Source organism: Prionailurus viverrinus, chromosome C2 (assembly GCF_022837055.1).
Source record: "Prionailurus viverrinus isolate Anna chromosome C2, UM_Priviv_1.0, whole genome shotgun sequence".
Taxonomy (NCBI): domain Eukaryota; kingdom Metazoa; phylum Chordata; class Mammalia; order Carnivora; family Felidae; genus Prionailurus; species Prionailurus viverrinus.
Genome location: NC_062569.1, coordinates 86626585 through 86647222, shown reverse-complemented (window position 1 = coordinate 86647222; position 20638 = coordinate 86626585). Strand labels below are relative to the sequence as shown.

The 20638-nt window shown below is 37.1% G+C and overlaps 1 protein-coding gene across 10 annotated transcripts in view; it reads right to left on the bottom strand.

The window, feature by feature from the left end:
• DLG1 (discs large MAGUK scaffold protein 1) overlaps window positions 1–20289 on the bottom strand; it is a 285749-nt gene extending 265460 nt beyond the window's left edge. For 4 of the 10 annotated variants that reach the window (XM_047874933.1, XM_047874937.1, XM_047874939.1 and 1 more), the window contains exons 1-4: window positions 19211–19709; window positions 18826–18875; window positions 17992–18123; window positions 81–247 (exon numbers count right to left, since the gene is read on the bottom strand). In XM_047874933.1, coding sequence (XP_047730889.1) covers window positions 81–247; window positions 17992–18123; window positions 18826–18844 — 318 coding nt within the window. In that variant the 5' untranslated portion in view covers window positions 18845–18875; window positions 19211–19709. The other 6 variants (XM_047874938.1, XM_047874940.1, XM_047874941.1 and 3 more) reach the window with 4 other exon arrangements.
• Between the last annotated feature and the right edge of the window lie 349 nt (window positions 20290–20638).

Below are 20638 nucleotides of genomic sequence, written 5' to 3'. Positions count from 1 at the left end.
TAAATAAAGTGAAAAACCTAGCAGCCCCAATAAATTGATTACTGAAAAACAGCTTCAAGAATTTCTTTTTTTAATCTTACCTCTACACTAGGGCTAAGGCTGCTTGGCAGTGTTTCTGAAGTCACAGTAGTGCTTGGAAGGCTGGAAATTTCCCAAGTATTCACAGGCTGTATTGGTTCAGACTGCTTTGAACGATCTATACATTTTGGATTATCCAGTAAGGTCACTTCATAAAATTCTTGAATATCTAGGGGTAAAGAAAGGAAAAAAAAATTCAGAAGTATTTTGATTGTCTAATTAAACTATGCATTGCTAAAACAATGTAACTCAAAACCAAAACTTTTACTCCAGATAAGTAAAATAAGTCCAATCTTCCAATGCACTTAAACAGGGAGCAGCGCCTGCAGTCAGTTAAGCAGTTAAGCATCTGACTTCAGCTCACATCATTATCTCTTGGCTTTTGAGACCGAGCCCTGCATCAGGCTCTCTTCTGTCAGCACAGAGCCTACTTTGGATCCTCTGTCCCCCTCTCTCTCTCTCTGCCCTTCTCTGCTTGCACTGTCTCTCTCAAAATAGATAAACTTACAACAACAAAAAAAGTAAATATTTTCTCATTTTATTATGTCACAGTCACATCAGAACTTGCAGGACATAGTGTAAAAGTTGCAGGCTCTTTACAATTCAAAGTCAAAGCTGAGTTCAAATCTCTATTCCACCACAAATCAGCTACCTGTTTAGGCAAGTTACTTAACCTCTGATAACTTACTTATTATGAATTGTTATAAGGACTGAGTGTCATACATAGTGCACAATGGCACATAATAGGCTCCTAACCAACAGTAGCTAATATCATTACTGTGAATTTTGTCTTTTTTTTCTTAAAAGTTTATTTGAGAGAAAGAAAGAGTCCATGCACACGAGCATGTGCACACGAGTAGGGAAGGGACAGAAAGAATACTAAGCAGGCTCCACACTCCAATCTGAGCTCGATGTGGGGCTCAATCTCACAACTGTGAGCTCACAACCTGAGCCGAAATCAAGAGTTGGATGCTTAACCAACTGAGCCATTCAGGTTCCCCTGTTTCGGTAAATTTTGGAAGACATGAGTCATTACTGATATTTTATCTTTGTACCATCAGTATCTCCTCAATATAAACCCCTCACGTGGTTTTTCACACCAAAGTAAACAAAAAAAGTAAATAGTAAATTAAATACTGTACATTTTAGAATCAATCAGACATATGACAAACTCTTTAATTTTTTTTAATGTTTATTTATTTTTGAGAGACAGGGTGTGAGTAGGGGACGGGCAGAGAGAAAGAGACACAGAATCTGAAGCAGGCTCCAGTCTCTGAGATGTCAGCACAGAGCCCAACATGGGGCTTTAACTCAGGAACTGCGAGATCATGACCTGAGCCGAATGAAGTTGGACACCCAACCAACTGAGCCACCCAGGCGCCCCAGACATATGACAAAACTCTTTAAAAAACCCATACATTTACTTAAAGTAGCACAGGATAATTTAAAAGATCAAGCTACTTTGCTACCAGCTGGAATTATTATAAACTTAGTATATTAACAATGATCGATTATTCATGCCATTCAAAAGCTCTGAGTGTTAGTCATATGTTTAAGTTCACCACTATTATATTTTTTATTTGAGTTGATTCTTTTTTTTAATGTTTATTTTTTAAAAAAATTTTTTTTTCAACGTTTATTTATTTTTGGGACAGAGAGAGACAGAACATGAACGGGGGAGGGGCAGAGAGAGAGGGAGACACAGAATCGGAAACAGGCTCCAGGCTCTGAGCCATCAGCCCAGAGCCTGACGCGGGGCTCGAACTCACGGACCGCGAGATCGTGACCTGGCTGAAGTCGGACGCTTAACCGACTGCGCCACCCAGGCGCCCCTTAATGTTTATTTTTGAGAGAGAGAGAGAGAGAGAGTGTGTGAGAGCGAGCACGGGAGGGACAGAGAGAAAGGGAGACATAGAAACCGAAGTAGGCTCCAGGCTCTGAGCCATCAGCACAGAGCCCTATGTGGGGCTTGAACTCACGAACAGTGAGATCATGACCTGAGCCGAAGTCAGATACTTAACCAACTGAGCTACTCGGGCAGCCCTGAGTTGATTTCTTAATGGGGAGAAAGTATCATTTAACAGCAAAGGTGGGGCATTATCCTGTACAGAATCATGTACAATTACTATAAATAACATTTAGACAGAATAACTTTTACTTATTTCTATGATGAAAAGATTAGTATCTCTTTTAAAAACCAATTTCTGAAGACAGTAGAGACAAAGTAATTCCCTTTTAATAAGGAGTAGCACTGTAGAACTTTCTAAGTAAAGAGCTAATAAAAACTAAGCTCAGCACAGTGAGGTAGTATCAACCTACTTCACAGAGTGTTAAGAATATTACTAGAGAAAATTCTATGTAAAAGCATTTTACAAACGAGTTACTATATAAAATTGCTCATATAGCCATCATGAAAAAATAATGAACTCAAATTCAGAACATCAGCTACAAAGTGTTCTTACCAAAAATTGTTTAAGCTGAACCTAAATCAAGCCTTCAGAACGAACTTGAGTTCACAGGACATACAGTGGCTGGAGAAACAAGTTAAATGACACCAGAAAAGCAACGGGAAAAAAACAGATCTAGAAGGGGACATTCCATAAGACAACTGGCAGTTTCTTTAGGAAGTCAATGTCATGAGAAGGAAACTGTTTGAAAGCAAGAATTTTTTTTTTTTGGTAGAAAGGAAACAAAAGAGACGCAGCTATCAACTGCAATGTCTGAGGCTTGACTCGGGGCGGGGGGCGGGGGGGGAGGAGGGAGGAGGATATAAAAGACATTGTGACAATTAGGGAAATTTGAATAGGACTATTTTTCAGAAAATATTACAGATTTTTTTTTGTAGAAGACATATATATGAGTATTATACATTTATGTAGATATTTCTATATATGTAAGAAATACATATTTTATATAAGTAGGAAATATATATCTACAGAACTATAAAGAGAGAGGGAGAGGTATCTCCTATTAAAAAAAAATATGCCAGAGCTCCTAATACAATTATGCCCAACAGCACTAAATGAGTGTTGAGTAACTGGATGATTACCAATCTCAAGAAAAGTAGCCCCCCCCCCAAAAGAAAAGTAGCCCATTATCATTATGTAAAATTATTATATTTTCCATTATTGTAAGTCAAGTTTGAAATCTTAACTTTCTGTGACCTTTTATTCTACACTTTACAGAAATACTGTTGTGTTACCCTTCAATAACATCTCTGACAAATATCTAGATCAGTGCTGTCCAAAAGAACTTTCAAAACATTCTACATCTGCCACTATATGGTAGCCACTAGCTACATAGGACTATTGAGCACTTAAAATGTGACTTGTGTAAATGAGGGACTGAATTTATAATTTCATTTATGTTTAATTAAATAACTACATGCAGCTAATGATTATCATACAGGACAACAGAGATCTAGACTACTATAACTTTGAGTAGCATTTTACTATCTAGAAAGATCATAGAATAAAATGTTCCCTATGTGAATTTTCCAAAAGTTCACTCACATCCTGTCAATTAAAATGCCTCATCTATTAAAAAGTCCTTTCTAATTTGCTGTATCTGAGCTCTTACGGACTGGAAATCAAATATTCATATTATTTTAACTACATCAGGCTTAACACAAAATAAGCGGAGTAAACACCTATTAGAATGGCTATTATCAATAAAACAGAAAATAGCAAGTATTGATGAAGATGTAGAGAAGTTAAACCCTTGTCCATTATTGGTAGAAATATAAAATTATGTAGCCATTGTGGAAAACCATACAGTGGTATCTCAAAATATTAAAACATAGAATCACCATTTGATCCAGCATTAGATCCTGGGCACATATGCAAAACAACTGAAACAGGTATTCGTACATCACTGATTCGTCATCAGTGATGACAGCAGCATTATTCATAGCATCCAAAAGGTGAAAACAACCCATATGTTCATCAAGAGGTAAATGATTACAAAACAGAACGTGGTATATACAAACAATGTAATATTATTCAATTTTTAAAAGGAATACAATTCTGATACATCCTACAACATGGATGGATGGATTTTGAAGACATTATGTTAAGTGAAATAAGCCAGACACAAGAAGACAAATATTGTATGACTCCACTTATATGAGGTAGCTAGAATAGTCAAATTCATAGAGACAGAAACAACAGATGTTACTAGGGACTGGGGTAAGGAAGGAATGGGGAGTTATTGTTTTAATGGGTACAGAGTTTCAGTTTGGGATGATGAAAAGGTTCAGGAGATAGAGGGGTGATGGTCACAAAACAATGTGAATGTACTTAATGCCTTCAATTGTACACTTAAAAAATGGTAAATTTTGTTTTGTATATTTTATATTTTATCACAAAAAATTAAGCTGAGAGAGATTCTAGGAGAGCTTAAATGAGTCAAGTGCATGGAATTTCATATGTAAGTTTTACACTATTTAAATATCTTTGTTTCATACTGAGGTCAGGAAAACTGATACTGCCAGACTGTTACCAGATTATTATCTATCCCCAGCTTAAAAAGAGATTCGTTACCACACTTGGCAAACCAAAACCATATGCAAAAGTACTGAAATATTTCTGTTAACACATGTATAGTGTGGTGACATTTTTGGTATGACAGTTTGTCAGTTATTATCACTTTCCTTTAAAATATATAAATATATATACACACACCTTTAATTTTGACCCATATCCCATCTTGACTAACATTCCACACATTTTATTTCATTTGTCCACCACACTTCCTCATCTTGAACGTATCTCAAGACTATAAAGATCAGCAACAAAGTAACACTTCTTCAGAAAATGTTTATCTATTACAATTTGTTCAGTTGTATCAATAAAGATTTTTCAAAGGTATGCCTGATCAAAAAGGGCACTCTGGAAAAACTGGACACAGGCTGAGCTTTTCTTATTAAGTCCAAAGTACTTATTATTTCCCATGCTATCAGTAGTCCCTGTTCTTTATAAGCTACATTTTATGTCAGAAAATAATTATAACACTTATCATAACTATAAAGATTTAGCAAAGAAAAAGATTATCACTGTGACAAGAAAAATATTTTTACAATAACATTCTAAGACTCAAAACATTACTTTCTATTTTTTCTTTAGATGTTTCTAACCTGGGGAGTATAACACTGAGTTCCACAAGATATCTAGCCTAAAATAAAGCAGAAGTTACTACTATAAGTAGAAGTCAAATATAACAAAAACAAATTCTAGTATAATCCCAATCTTTCCTACTTCTTGAAAATGTTTAACATGCTAAAATCTGACATTCCAAGTTATTCTCAAAAAACCAACTTCATGAAAATAAATAAAGGCATTCAATCAATGAATACTAATGGAGTGAATATGTTTTAGGAGAGAAAAGAATTGAAAGATGAGGTATAATAATAATGTCTTTGAGAGATGGAGAAAACTGAGGAAAAATATGTAACACTTAAAAATCATATAACACCATCTTAAAACAGGTAGATTTAAGAAAGTAAATCTCTACGGGCGCCTGCATGGCTCAGTTGGTTAAGCAGCCGACTTTGGCTCAGGTCATGATCTCACGGTTCCTGCGTTTGAGCCCCACATCAGGCTCTGTGCTGAGAGCTCAGAGGCTGAAGCCTGCTTCCGATTCTGTGTGTGTGTGTCTCTCTCTCTCTGCCCCTCCCCCACTTGTTCTCTGTCTCTCAAAAGAAATGAATAAACATTAAAATTTTTTTTAAATAGGTAGATTTCTATAAAAATGTGATGGCTATATTTTAAGGTGCTACAAAATCTTACACACACATTTATTTTAAATTTCTATTACTACCCATGTATTAACATTTTTGAAAATTAAATTAACCAGCTTTTTGACAATGAAAAATTCTTTTTCAATTCTGGTTCGTATAAATCATTTATATGTTCCCATGCCAATAATATTCAGTGCCAATAATCAGGGCTACGCATAATTATATCAAAATGTACAGACTATGAAAACATGTAATCACAGCAAAATAATGCTTCAGTAGTCCCATCTCAATACTATTTAATGAGAAATTGCCAAATTTACTATCACATGTAAAATGACAGAGTCCTTCAATAAACCTATGCAAACAATTCACTTGAGTCAACTCTAATCTTCAATCTTTCGTATGAAAGTATATAGAAAATGGGAGAATATAGTAGTCAAAATGATTGCCATTTAACAAATAAGAGTAATTCCATACTCATCTGAAAATCCATACAGCTCACCCAGATGTACACCAGACACATAATTAAAATGACTAATTACATTTTTATTTACTACCCTGAAAAAACTTATTTCCTTTTAAAAATAATGATGCACTAAAGCAAGCAAGAACACAAAAAAATGCAGGAATACTAAAACATACATTAGAGAAAACTACCCTTGAGTCATTTCACAATTAGAAACATTAATTTTGTTGAGCCTACTGGATCAGTCATAACACAGTCTATTTCTATTTGCCATTTATAGTCTATCAAGTGCCTTCTGTTTTGAACTAAACTGGGTCCCCACAAGTCCAGTTCCTGAACAAAGATCTAAATTACAAGGTAACAAAGCTAAAAACTTACCATATATAAATTAGAAATATAGAAACAATTGAACAATCGAAAATGTCAAGAGAATTAAAAATTCTAAATTAAACTTGGGCACATACAACTAGTCCAACAGAACAGAGAAGAATCATTTCTATCACCAAAAAATATATATTTTCAGGAAGTCTCTAAGATCACATATTTCAGAACTCTCTAAATTTAAGTAAAACATTTTGATTTGTCTTTGTTACTTTCTTTTCAAAATTCAAAGTTTGCAAAACAGGAATAAGGAAAAGTACAAAATTCCAGAAACACCCACAAAGGAGTGTGAGGAAAATGTTCTCTAGCTTTTAGTTACCACTTTTATCATCCCAAACAGAATACTTACAAACTCTCAAACTAAAGAAACAAAGATCAGAGTAGGAAGTCTAAGTAGTCAAGAACCTGTAATAATTTAACATAGCATTGGCAACATCTCTAATCTATGAAAATACCTTATTTCATGGAAAAAAATATTTTTAAAAAGACCTTAACAGATACCTCTGCAAAGCAAATATACAGATGGCAAATAAGCATATGAAAAGATGGTCCACATATGTCATCAGGGAAAGGAACATTAAAATACCAATGAGATACCACCATACACCCATTAGAATGGTCAAAATAGAGAACACTGACAATACCAAATGCTAACAAGGATATGGGACAATAAGAACTCTCAGTCATTGCTGGTGGGAATGCAAAATGATACAGCCACTTTGGAAAACAGTTTGGTGGTTTCCTACAAAACTAAACATAATCCTACTATACAATCCAGCAATCATGGTCCTTGGTATTTACCCAAATGAGATGAAAATTTATGTCCATACAAAAACCTGCACACAGATGTTTATAACAGCTTTATTCACAATTGCCAAAACTTAGAAGCAACCAAGATATCATTCAATAGGTGAAAACATAAACTGAATACATCCAATGGAATATTATTCAGCACTTAAAAACAAAAAAAGTTATCAACCCATAAAAAGATGTAGAGGAACCTTAAATATATGCTGTGTGATTCCAACCATACAACATTCTTGAAAAGGCAGAACTAATGGAGACAGTAAAAAGATCAGTGATTGCCAGGGTTGCAAGTGGGAAAGAGATGAATAAGCAGAGTACACAGAATTGTTAGGGCAGTAAACTATACTGTTCGATATTATAATGGTGAATACATCTCATTATACATTTGTCCCAACTACAGAATGTACAATACCAAGAATGAACACTAAGGTAAACTATGGACGTTGGGGGATAATGATGTGCCCATGTTAAGTCTGTTAATTGTAATAAATGTGCCATTCTGGTAGGGCATGTTGATAATGAGGAAAGCTATATATCTGTGGACGCAGGAGGTATACAAGTAATCTCTGTACGTTCCTCTCAATTTTGCTGTGAACTCTAATAAAACTAGTCTAAAAAACAGTCTTTAAAAAATAAAAGAAAATATGAGCTACCATGCCATGAAAAGACATTGAGAAAACTTAAATGCATATTGCTAAGGGAAAGAAGCCAAACTGAAAAGGCTACATACTTATGATTCCACCTATATGACATTCTGGAAAAGGCAAAGAACTATGGAGACAGTAAAAAGAGCAGCAGTTGCCAGGGACTTAAAGGGAGGAAGAAGGGATGAACATGTATAGCACAAGAGATTTTCAGGGTAGTGAAACTATTCTGTATGATACTGTAATAGTGGATGCATGTGTCAGAACAACAAATATGTATGTAAAGTTTACCAACGTATAACACAAAGAGTGAACCCCAATGTAAACTATGGACTATAGTAACACTGGCTTACCAACTATAACACTAATGCAAGATGTTAATGAAAGGAAATGGAAGGAAGAGTGGTAATGAGGATATAGGAACTGTACTTTTCACTCAATTTTCCTGTAAAACCTAAAACTGCTAAAAAAAAATTAAAGTCTAATAATTTTTAAAAATGTACAAAGGAGTATAAAAATAACATTTATATTTTAAAAAACAATCTCACTTTATTTCAAAATAATTTCCAAATGTATTAAAGATTTAAATGTGATGCTACGGGAACGTGTGGGTGGCTCAGTCAGTTAAGCGTGTGACTTCAGCTCAGGTCATTCATTACCTCACAGTTGGGGAGCTTGAGCCCCACGTCAGGCTGTGTGCTGACAGCTCGGAGCCTGGAGCGTGCTTAGGATTCTGTGTCTCTCTCTCTCTTTCTGCCCCTCCCCAGCTGTGTTCTCTCTCTCAATAATAAATAAACTTTAAAAAGTTATTTAAAAAAATTTGTTTACAATTTTTTTAATGTTTATTTATTTTTGAAGGAGAGAAATACAGAGCATGAGCGGGGGAGGGGCACAGAGACAGGGAGACAGAATCCAAAGCAGGCTCCAGGCTCTGAGCTGTCAGCACAGAGCCTGATGTGGGGCTCTAACTTATGAGCCATGAGATCATTACCTAAGCCGAAGTCAGACGCTTAATTGACTGAGCCACCCAGGTGCCCCAAACTAATTCTGTTTAAAAAATAGAGATGGTATTAAAGATTCTGAATACAGGAAACATTTTTATAATCTTGGGAATAGGGAAGCTTTTCTAAGCATGATACCAAGGGCAGAAAGCACAAAGAATATTGATGAATCTAAATACAGGTTTTCTTAAAAATCAAAGTTTAAAAACAAATGACAAACAAGGAAAGCTATTTGAAACTTACATGGCAGACAAAGTTGATATTCCTAATGTAGATGTTACACCTAACGATTTTATACTTCTAAGAGAAAAGGGGGGTAAAGGTGGTAGGAGAGGCAGATGACATGAACAAATAATTCACAAAAGAAATTAAAATGAATGATGTAAGAAAATTCTTACACTGGGGGTACCTGGTGGCTCAGTCGTTTGAGCATTCAACTTCAGCTCAGGCCATGATCTCACGGTTCATGAATTCTAGCCCCACGTCAGGCTCCTGCTGTCAGTGCAGAGCCTGCTTCAGATCCTCTGTCCCCCTCTCTCTCTACCCCTCCCCTGCTTGGTCTCACATGCTCTCTCTCAAAAATAAACATTAAAAAAAATTCATACATCACTGAAAATTCTTATATCGTTGGTTATTTCTTTAACCAAAGAAATCTATAATAAAATATCAAAATGACTAAAAGTATATTCCACCTATCAGAGTAGAAAATATTAAAAAGATGGATAATACCTGTATTGTTTAAGATATAGTGAATTAGTTGTTATTCCACATACTACCTAAAAAATTAAATTGAATATAACCATTTTAAAACATCAAAAGCCTTTTTTTTTTAATTTTTTTTCAAAGTTTTTATTTATTTTTGGGACAGAGACAGAGCATGAACGGGGGAGGGGCAGAGAGAGAGGGAGACACAGAATCGGAAGCAGGCTCCAGGCTCTGAGCCATCAGCCCAGAGCCTGACGCGGGGCTCGAACTCACGGACCGCGAGATCGTGACCTGGCTGAAGTCGGACGCTTAACCGACTGCGCCACCCAGGCGCCCCTCAAAAGCCTTTTTAAAATGCAAATCCCTTTTACCAAGCAATTCATTTCTAGGAATTTACCCAAAGGATATAATAAATGATGTAGAACAAAGAGACATATACAAATACAATGTTGTTTGTAATACAGAGAAGTTATATACTTAAGTGCTCCTAGGAAATCATTAATAAAACTATAGTAAATCTATACAATGTAAACAAAGTAATTAAAGACAATACAAACCTACTGATATGGAAAGATATCCAATGAGGAATTTTGAGATGAAAAGTTAATATGTATATACACACTACATACACTTAAGCAAATCTAACTTCAGCACCTCCCTTCACCAAAAAGGACAATTCTACCTATTAGTCCACCCAATAAGTCGTTGCACATAAAAAGTGAGAAGGGATAAGACTGTTCCCTCAGGTAGTCTCCGTTTTCATATGCCTCTAATAATGTAAACATCTCTATATCTCACTGCACTCAGTCTGATTCTAGAATTATGTGCTTTTGTACAAGAGATCACTCAAACACAAGCCAACTACTATGCCTGTTGCCTGACTGAAGAAACAATGATTTCTTTCCACTAGATAAAAAAACAGCTATATTGCAGTTAATGAGAGACAGTGTTAAATTCCGGAAGGATTTTCACGGGTAATTTTAATCTGATGCAATTTTTCACTTTACACAGAGATTATAAATCTCCATTCGCATCGTAGGAAACAACTGTTTTAGTTGTGTAGACAGTTTGTTTTGCAAAATCAAATTATGTATAAATACATAAAGAATAACATTCTAGAAGGATATTCACCCTATGGAAGGAGGTTACCTTTGGTGTGAGATTTTTCTTGACAACATTTTATATAAAGTACAATTAGGTGATCTTAAATGCTTTACATGGAATATGCATTATTTTTTATAATAAATTCCATTTTGGAGAGTTAGGCAACTAGAAAGCTGAAAACATTGCAATATAACCCAGCCATTTCAGAGGGAAAAAATTCTATCAGTTAATTGACTAAAAGCAAGTACAACGTTTTCACAAACTATGCAATAGTCAAGTCTACTCGAGAATACTCTGCTTCTTCTAAACCTATGTACATTAAAACCATTTTGATCCCCAAAAAGAATATCCTATAAAACTTTAAACTATGTATTACAATTTGTGTTTTGCACATTAGAAACAGGAAAATGTCAAGCCAATGTCCAAAAATAAGTTATTTCAATATTTTAAGTACCATTTGACTAACAGTCATAGGGTATTTTCACACACATATTCCTTAAAATGAGGTAAGTATCAAAAGGAACCAGAACTTCTCAGAGAAATGGCTGATTCCAAGGCTGGGCAACATACCTACAAGATGAATCTGGAATACCTTGTTAGGCCAAAAAAATGAGAAAGTACTCAAAATAATAGGGGCATGTGATAAGGACATAAAAGCAAGCTTGAGAGAGTTCTCACCAAATGAATCAGAAACAATCTGAGCACCAAAATCATTAAGGATGATAATAAATATCAACGATTAAAAGAAAAATGATACAGGGGCGCCTGGATGGCTCAGTCGGTTAAGCCTCTGACTTTGGCTCAGGTCATGATCTCAGGGTTCATGAGTTCAAGCCCCACATTGGGCTCTGTGCTGACAGCCCAGAACCTGGAGCCTGCTTTGGATTCTGTGTCTCCCTCTTTCTCTGCCCCTCCCCCACTCACACTCTGTCTCTCAAAAATAAATAAACACTAAAACAATTTTTTTAAATGATACATATATAGATAGATAAATGGGAGAGAAGGGTTCTTACAGTAAAATGCCAAGTGTTAATTGGAAAACGTAGAAGAGTGCCACTGTTATAAAACTTCCATTTTTCAATTGTCATTTTCAACATAGTAAAAGGTTCAGGCAAGCATCATCAATGGACACTAAGTCTAGGTGGAAATTTTGCTAAAAAACAAGACATACACATGGTGTTGAAGTGTCACCCCCACATACTGCTTATAAACAAGGAAAAAAACACTAACTATGGAGTAGAGAAATCAAACACCTTAATTGGGTAATCAAAATTAACAACATCGATGGAGGAAAGGTATCTTGTACCTCTGAATGTATAGAACCCTAGGGAATACATAACCTGAATCTAATCACAAGCAAACACCAGAGAAACCCAAAATTAGAAAACTTATATAAAAAAATAAAAGAAATGGGGAACTGTATCCTTCAAAAATGCCAATGTCATAAAAGACCAAGGTATGGAAATGTGCCCAGACCAAAGAGATATGACAAATGAAATACCTGGTCCTAGACTTGATAGTATACTGGAAAAATATTTAGAAAAGAAAAAATTTAGTGGGAAAAACTTGACCCTACATAGATGAAACTGCTTAGACCAGAAGAAATATTTACAGATGCTTTTACAGCCCTGTGATTACAAGGTTCTGAAGAGAATTCAACCAGATTCAACATAATCAAAGCACTGCTTCAGAGCAGTCATAGGCAAAACTATTAGCATATAAATAATCCAATTCAATCAAAACCATCAACTGAAAAATAAATAAAAATTTCCTCCAATTCTATAAAGTTTTAGCCAATAAAATGATCCACATCCTGTAATAAATGTTTTCCTTTCTCAAACCTAGCTTGCAAAGTCACACAAATGAAGTTAGTAACAAACTAAAATACAGTATCCCTGGGACCAGTAAGAAACAAAAAATCTAAGAAATTTTGACATTTTACCATCATAGCTAGAAGTTCCACAAACCTTGATTACTAAATACACTTTCCAAAATGTGTAAACTCCGTAATTATAAACATCATTCCATCATAAATATTCTCCTTCAAAGTAAAAACTTAAAAATAAAACCACTGAACCTACAGACCAACATCTATGTTTACCACGCTTGTTGTTAGTGTTCTTTCTCACATTAAAATATTCAACTTAAGATAACATCCTAATAACAGAAAGTGAGGAGCAGCTCTGGATTCAGATGGAGTTCAGATTCTGGCTCCACAATTTAGTATCTGAAGGTCCTTGAACAAGATCTGTAATCTCTCAGTGCCTACTTTTCTAATCTATAAAATGATATAAAATGACACAATCACCTCATAGATGAATATACGCTTCATAGGATTATAACAAATGAGACACTTGCATCACACACAGAAAGTACTCGATGAAATGTCAGCTATTATTACTTTTTACATATACTTAAAAAAGAGTCATAATCTCATACCCATTAGGATGGCTACTATCAAAAAAACTGAAAATAACAAGTGTTGGCAAGAATATGGAGAAACTGGGGCCCTTATGCACTGTCGGTGGGACTGCAAAATAATGCAACTGCTATGGACAGCAGTATGATATCCTCAAAAAATTAAAAATATAAATACCATATGGTCCTATAATCCAATTTCTGGGTATCCCAAAAATTGAAAGCAGTTTTTCAAAGAGATATTTGCACACCCATGTTCAAAGCAGCACTATTCACAATAGCCAAGAGATGAAAACACCCTAAATGCCCATCAATGGATGAATGGATAAACAAAATATGGTATATACATACAGTAAAAAAATTCAGCCTTAGGTAGAAAGGATATTCTGTCACATGCTATCACATGGAGGAACTCTGAGAACATTAAGCGAAATAAGTTAGACACAAAAAGGCAAGTACTATATATATGAGTTATTTACAGTAGTCAAAATCAGAGACAGAAACTCCAATGGTAGTTACCAGAGGCTGAGGGCAGAAGGAAAAGGAGAGTGTTGTAGAGTTCTGGTTTTGAAAGAGGAATAAGTTCTGAACTGTTTTTGCACCAATGTACTTAACAATACTGAACTATACATTTAAAAGTGTTTAAGAGGTGCCTGGGTGGCTCAGTCAGTTAAGCATCTGACTTTGGCTCAGGTCATGATCTCACGGTTCATGGGTTCGAGCCCTGCATCAGGCTCTGTGCTGACAGCTCAGTCCTGGAGCCTGCTTCGGATTCTGTGTCTCCCTCTCTGCCCCTCCCCTGCTCATGCTGTCTCTGTCTCAAAAATGAATATACACTAAAAAAAATTGTTTAAAAAAAAAAGTGGTTAAGATGATGCACTTTTTTTTCATTTAAAAAAAAGGACTCATACTTTTTGAAAGCCAGTACCTACAAATTCAAATGTTCTATACCATGTTTATAAGGCCTACGGAAACTCAGTTAAAAGAACAGCAACAAATAAAGTAGAAGTCAAAAAATCTCATAAATGGACAGTATTATTTATTACATGATCCATCTTCATTTTGACAAATCTCATAACTAAAATAAAACACTGCATTAAAATAAGCTTGCTATTTATTGCAGACAAACTATACAAATCCCATGACTCAACTTAGTCAAGTCTCTAAAGTCAGCCTGATCTTGAGCTCAGGTTCTCTTCCTGTGCTCAAGAAAAGCAGAATTGTTTGATCCCATAAGTAACGCCCGGGGTGGGGGGGGTGGGGGGGGGCGGCTAGACTAATATGAAATCTTTGAGGATTACAAAGATCATCTCAGACCCCAGATAAACCTAAGAATCATAAATAACCTCAAATCATGCTGGACCTGAACACCTGGGATCTGACCTGGACTCAAACAACACCCAGTCTACTTATTTATAAATTTTTCAAATGTAAGTGCAGAAAATGAGAATACAAAATCAAATATATTACGTTTTCAAATTGTACTCACCTAAATTAATGATTAAAATTAGGCAGACTTTGTCTCCCATTTACACAAAGATAATCACCAGGTATTTGGAGAATAAATTTTAATGAAATGTATAGCTCATAAACTTTTTTTTTTTTTAGATATAACTTTAAATATTCAGCTTTAAAGAAGCAACTTATCACCTGAAACTCAAAAGTTAATAAAAACTTTGCTGTGTTCAGTAGTTTTTAAACCTTCAAAGATACTAGCAAACATCAGAGCTAGGACAGTGATTGCCATATTTCATTGAAATGAGGACATCAGTTCTAAGATGTACCATTCTATCATGTGCCACTAAGAATGTAAAATCATTTCCAACACACATCAGTCATAAAACGTATCCCAAATTCAAAGATATTAAAATATTTAAAAATTGTTATCTCAGAACAGATGTAATGCAATATACACATACTTGTTCCTCTGAATAACCTCAGGGTACCGGAAACCTAATCTATATAAGGTATCAACTACAGAAGGAAGAAGAAAATAAATCAACATTTCTATAGCATCAAAACCCCAGCACCCCACACAACCTTCTTTAAAATGCATGAGAACAGTCAATGCAAACTACCAGTTCAAAGAATCAATAAATAAATAATTATGCAGACAACAAGTACAAAGAAGTAACTACATAATTCACTATGACCTAAGGAGATGATTTCCAAATTCAAGCAGTCAAGAACCTTTGAAACAACTCAGATTGTCAAGACCCATGTCTCCTTTAATCCAACACACTACCTCAGAAAAAAGAGCGCCGCCTACTAAAGGAAAAAAGTTAATCCAAGATTTTTCAGCACCTACTATGAACACAATACTCTAGTGTAGCTCAGGGCGATTTACAGGTTTAAAGTACGCTAATGTGCTGTTTCAAGAACAATGGTACCGGTGCAAAGCAAAAGGAAAGTCTTACTAACCTAAACATTTTCAGACTGAAAAAAGTAACAATGGTTAATAAATTAACCCAATTTCAGCAAACACAAAAGAATGCATTTATTTAGGCAGTGTCAACAATTAATTCAATTACAGTATGCAAACACATAAAGATCTCTACTAAATTCACTCGTTTCAAAATTCCTAAAATCGATTACTTTTCTTACACCAAAATTCGGTATCATATCCTATTAAACATTAAAATACAAGCAAATCTAAGGTAAATTCACAACCAATGAAATTATACAGAACAAAGAAGATCACCAAATACAAACTTGTCCGAAAGCTAATTCTATTAGAATTCAATCACATGTAAGAACAGATAAACACTCAAAACAGGCAAGGCAGAATACATTTTAAAAATCCCTCCAAACACAGCATATCTACCTCCAATCTACAGAGAAATCTAAGAAGCATAGATTCTATTTACTCCATTGACCATTTAATTTTCTTCAAGTTGCAGACTCCACAAAGAGAGGGACTACACCTATCTGTCTATAGGTAAATGAGGACATAGAAGTCATACTATTTTTTTTCTAAACATTGACTCTACTAAATAAAACATTCCTAAGTTTAAGGTTGATTTAGAAAACCAAATGACTAAAAATGTTTCCCTTCCTTTTTTGTTGTTTTTTCAGAGGAATCTAATTTGATCATCCATTTGGACCTTAAATGTCAGAGCTTAGAAACTGAAATGTAAAAATGTCGAGGAGTTTAAACAAAAAAGACAGAATGTTGGTAATTTTTGAAAATAGGTTCATTATATTGTTAATTATGTAATAGTTAATTATACTGTTCTATTCTTGTGTATGGTTTTTAAAGTCTATGATAATGGCGCGCCTCGGTGGCTTGGTCGGTTAAGTGTCCGACTTCAATTCAGGTCATGATCTCACAGTTCGTGGATTCGAGCCCCACGTAGGGCTCTGTGCTGACAGCTCAGAACCTGGAGCCTGCTTCAGATTCTGTGTCTCTGTGTCTCTCCCTGCTCCCCCCTCCCACACTCTGTCTCACTCTCTCAAAAATAAACATTAAAAAATTTAAATAAATAGATACTATGATAACGTTAGATATTTTAAAACTATTCAGGTGTACTGAGTGGTCTTCCTTAAAATCTTTAATTTAACAACAAACAATACAGAGTATCAATTTAGCAGTAAGGTTTTTTGACAGGGTACACTAACTTAAAGGTAATCCACAAACACATCAAAAGTTACTCTATCAATAGATGTTAGGTCATACCAACTTGAAAGTTACTAAGGAAACAAATGTAATGCAATGAAATACATATCTAATTTATATAGTCAATGATTAATTTAAAACCATTTCATTCTTAGAATTGGAAGGAACAAATTTTCTATTTCAGTGGTTAACACTTTCCAGGTACCTAGAGGCCACAGACAAATCATCTTGTTTCATAAATTGGGAATTGTGTACAAAATATAAGACTTTGTTTTAAAAAAGAATCTAGCTACTTTAAAAATCAGGAGGGAGGGAGGGCTAAAAACCACTGTTCTAATGAACTCACATTCTACAGCTAATATAGTGACCTAGAAAAGGTTAAATGACTTGTATAATACCATTCAATTAATGGCAGTGTAAAGAAGAGAATTTAGGACTCTTGACTATTTGTCCAGTTCTTTATTAGACCAATGCACAACCTTAAATTTAAGTTAGTTATGAGTAATATTGTTTTAATGTTCTTGTCGATAAAATATTAGACAAAATAGCAAAATCACCTCTAAGATAATTTTCCAGATCTAAAATTCTGACTCCATGAATGCCAAGTTTTAACAGAGGTCCATATTAAGGAGACGTATGTCCTCAAACATAGAAGAACTCTTCAAACATTTTGAGGGACTCCAGAGAAACAGAAGTCAAATATAGAAACAAGCTAACAATTAAGTTATTCACTCTTGTCTTTTTGGGTACTGAAACATTCTTGCAACTTCTCCATCTTTTATTAGTTAATGCTAGGATATTACACACTATCGCCAAAGATCACTGAAATAATCATAATGAAAGTTTTTTCAGTTATCAGGTATTTTTTGAAAGGATATTGGCCTATCAGACATACAACTCACTGGATGTTCAAGTTACTGAATTCCTTACAGAGAACTGAGTAAATCACTCTGTTAAGTTTAAAATAAATGAATTCAGAGGAGCATTAAGTCTAGTTGACACATAATGGTCACAAATAAAGTTTTAATTCCCACCTATTAAAGCCTGAAAGAGGTTGCTCTGAAATATGTTAATAACCCGTTCTATGGAACTTCTGAGCTGTCGGTCTTCAGTTTGGCTTAGTTTTGAACGATATTCTTCCAAAAGGTGCAATGCTCTCTGGGTGTCTGAGAAGAAAAGCAGAGTCTGATTAAAACTACACATATACAAGTGTTACACACTATTTATGCAAATAATCTGTGAGACATCTAAACACTTCCCCAAATCCTCTAGGTCAATCAATGCTACTATGTTCACACACACACACACATTCCCTGAAATAATCAAAACATTTTAAACATATGTCACAGAGAAAGGAGGAAGGTGAGCAGTTTGTAATAAATGCGGGCTAGCAGTCTACCACAATAATCTACCACAATAAAAGACTGATCAAATATTAGTTAACATGGCTTCAAGTGATCTGATATGCAAAAGCAATTACCTATCTATAATTTGTCATGATAATCCAAATCTTAAATGTTTCAAAACACTAGTTCTTAGCCAGGATCCCACGTTTATTCACAAATCAGTGTTTAGTAAGAATGATAAAGTAAAATACTAAAACACCAATTCAGAGTTTTTGAAAAGACATTTCAGAGAAAAAAAAACTAACTGCCTCTCTAGTCACTAAAGAGATGTCAAAAAAGAAAGTTTGAAAAATATTTAGGTGGTTCTCCCTTCTAAGGATATGAGGCTTAGATTCCCCAAGTCCTAAGGCTAGGACGATGCTGTCTCATCGGAGCTGAACATTTTTAAAGCACAGCAATCACAAAACATACACACAGAAAAGCAAGTGACACTCGCAGGAGAGTTCTGAAATAAATTCTCACCTTGCTTCCGGACCGGCATTTTTCTCCAGTATCAGGAAGAGGGCACACACCTTTGAAAACATAAAACAGAACGGAGACAACTAAAGCAAAGAACAGAGTCGTAGTTAAACTAGGATTTCCCCCGAATCTCAAGTCGAAAAACTCCCAGCCCTGTATGAAAAGGCCACCTGGCGAAGTTTTCCCAAGTGAAAGAAAAAGCCTCAAAACCCAGCAGTGTCAGTCAATCTAGAAAGCTTTTACCTAAGGGTGGGTACCCCGGCAAATTAAGAGCAGACAGAGAAGCCTGCTTCCAAATTCTCCTCGAAAGCTGCTCCCTCTCCAAAGGGTACTAAACGCCTAAACGTGAGGCCACCCCTCCCCCGGCTTAAGTATGCACATTCCCCACCTGCTCCTGGAGGGTGCAGAGGCGCTCCGACCCTTGGCCCCTAAGCCTGCAGCGACAGTAAGAGCGCTCCGACGCGGGACCAGCTGGGCTGATCACCCCACTCTGCTCTGGCCCCCTCCTCTCGCTTGCCTTTCTCCTGGCTCGCTTCCTCCGGGCTACTCCAGCGGGGGCCGGACAGGGCTGCGGCCGCTCTCCGCGACGCCCTCACGCCCCACATGCACACCTCGGCGGGCCCCCACACCTGCGGCGCCACCACAAAGTTCCTGCAAGCCGCGAGCGCTAGGAGCTGGGGTGCGCTCCGGACTGAGTCGGGGCGGCTCCCCCGCCCTTCCCCGCTCCACGTCCCCCCGCCCCGCCCGGGGCTCGAGGAGCTGAGCTGAGGGGGGTGAGGGAACGGGGGAGGAGCTCCCCTCGGCGGCCGCACCCCCACCGCCCCTTCTTCCTCTTCCTCCGCCGCCGCCGCCGCGGCCGCCTCGGTCGCCGCGGCCCGCTAGCCCGCTCGCCCTCTCCCTTCCTAGCCGCCCCACCCCCGGAACCTCGCCTCCTTCCGCGCCCCCAACCGCTCTCCCCCCAAACTTTCCGCCAAGATGGCGGCCCCGGAGCTGGACTGCCGCGCCCCCACGTGACCGCTTTCCCGGCGCTCTCAGCCAATGGGAAGTGAGGAGGCGGCTGGCGCCGAGCCCCGGGCTCTCAGCGCTGCTACCTTTGGGTTGGTAGGGGGAGGAGGGCCAGGAGGGGGCTGGGGAACGGGAAAGGGGACCCAGGAAACATCGCAAGTGAACCTCCTCGCTTAGAGGAGCGGCCACTGGAGCGGCTCTGAAGACAAAGGAGTTGACACACAGATTCTACAGGTGGTCCTTGGTGGCCCTGGAGGAGCCCGCCTTTACCTCGCCCTAGCCCACCGGTGTGTCCCGCGGTTCCGAGCGAGGAGCGCGCCAGGCCCGGAAGGGTCGGGGTGTCTGAAGAGAGACGTGACCTCACCTACACCAGATCCAAGACACACATTCCGAGACACCCTTTAACCTCACTAAACACGTGCCGTTTTCAACTCCAAGGCAGGAGAGAGTGCCTGGCGCCCCCGGGGGTGGATCCCCAACAGGGAAAAGCGGTCTCGGGGAGGAGTCCGCGGCACCACCCACATTAGGGGCGGGGGCGGGCGGAGCCTGGAAGGGGGAAGGGGAGGGGTTTGTGTGGGGTTGGGGGGTGCGATCTCTGCACTGTCTTCCACTTTGTACTGGGGCGTTTTTATTATTCGCCCTTAAGTAAAAGTTTTTTGGGGGCGTGAGAGGTTGAATTAAAGAAGGGCACATAAAACAGGGAGACAGATTAAGAGTTTGATGATTTTACTAGAGGGTTTTTAAGTCTAAGTGATTAATTAATTCTAAGCGTGAATGTATTTAAGGGTGGAAAGAAAACATTTGTTCCTTC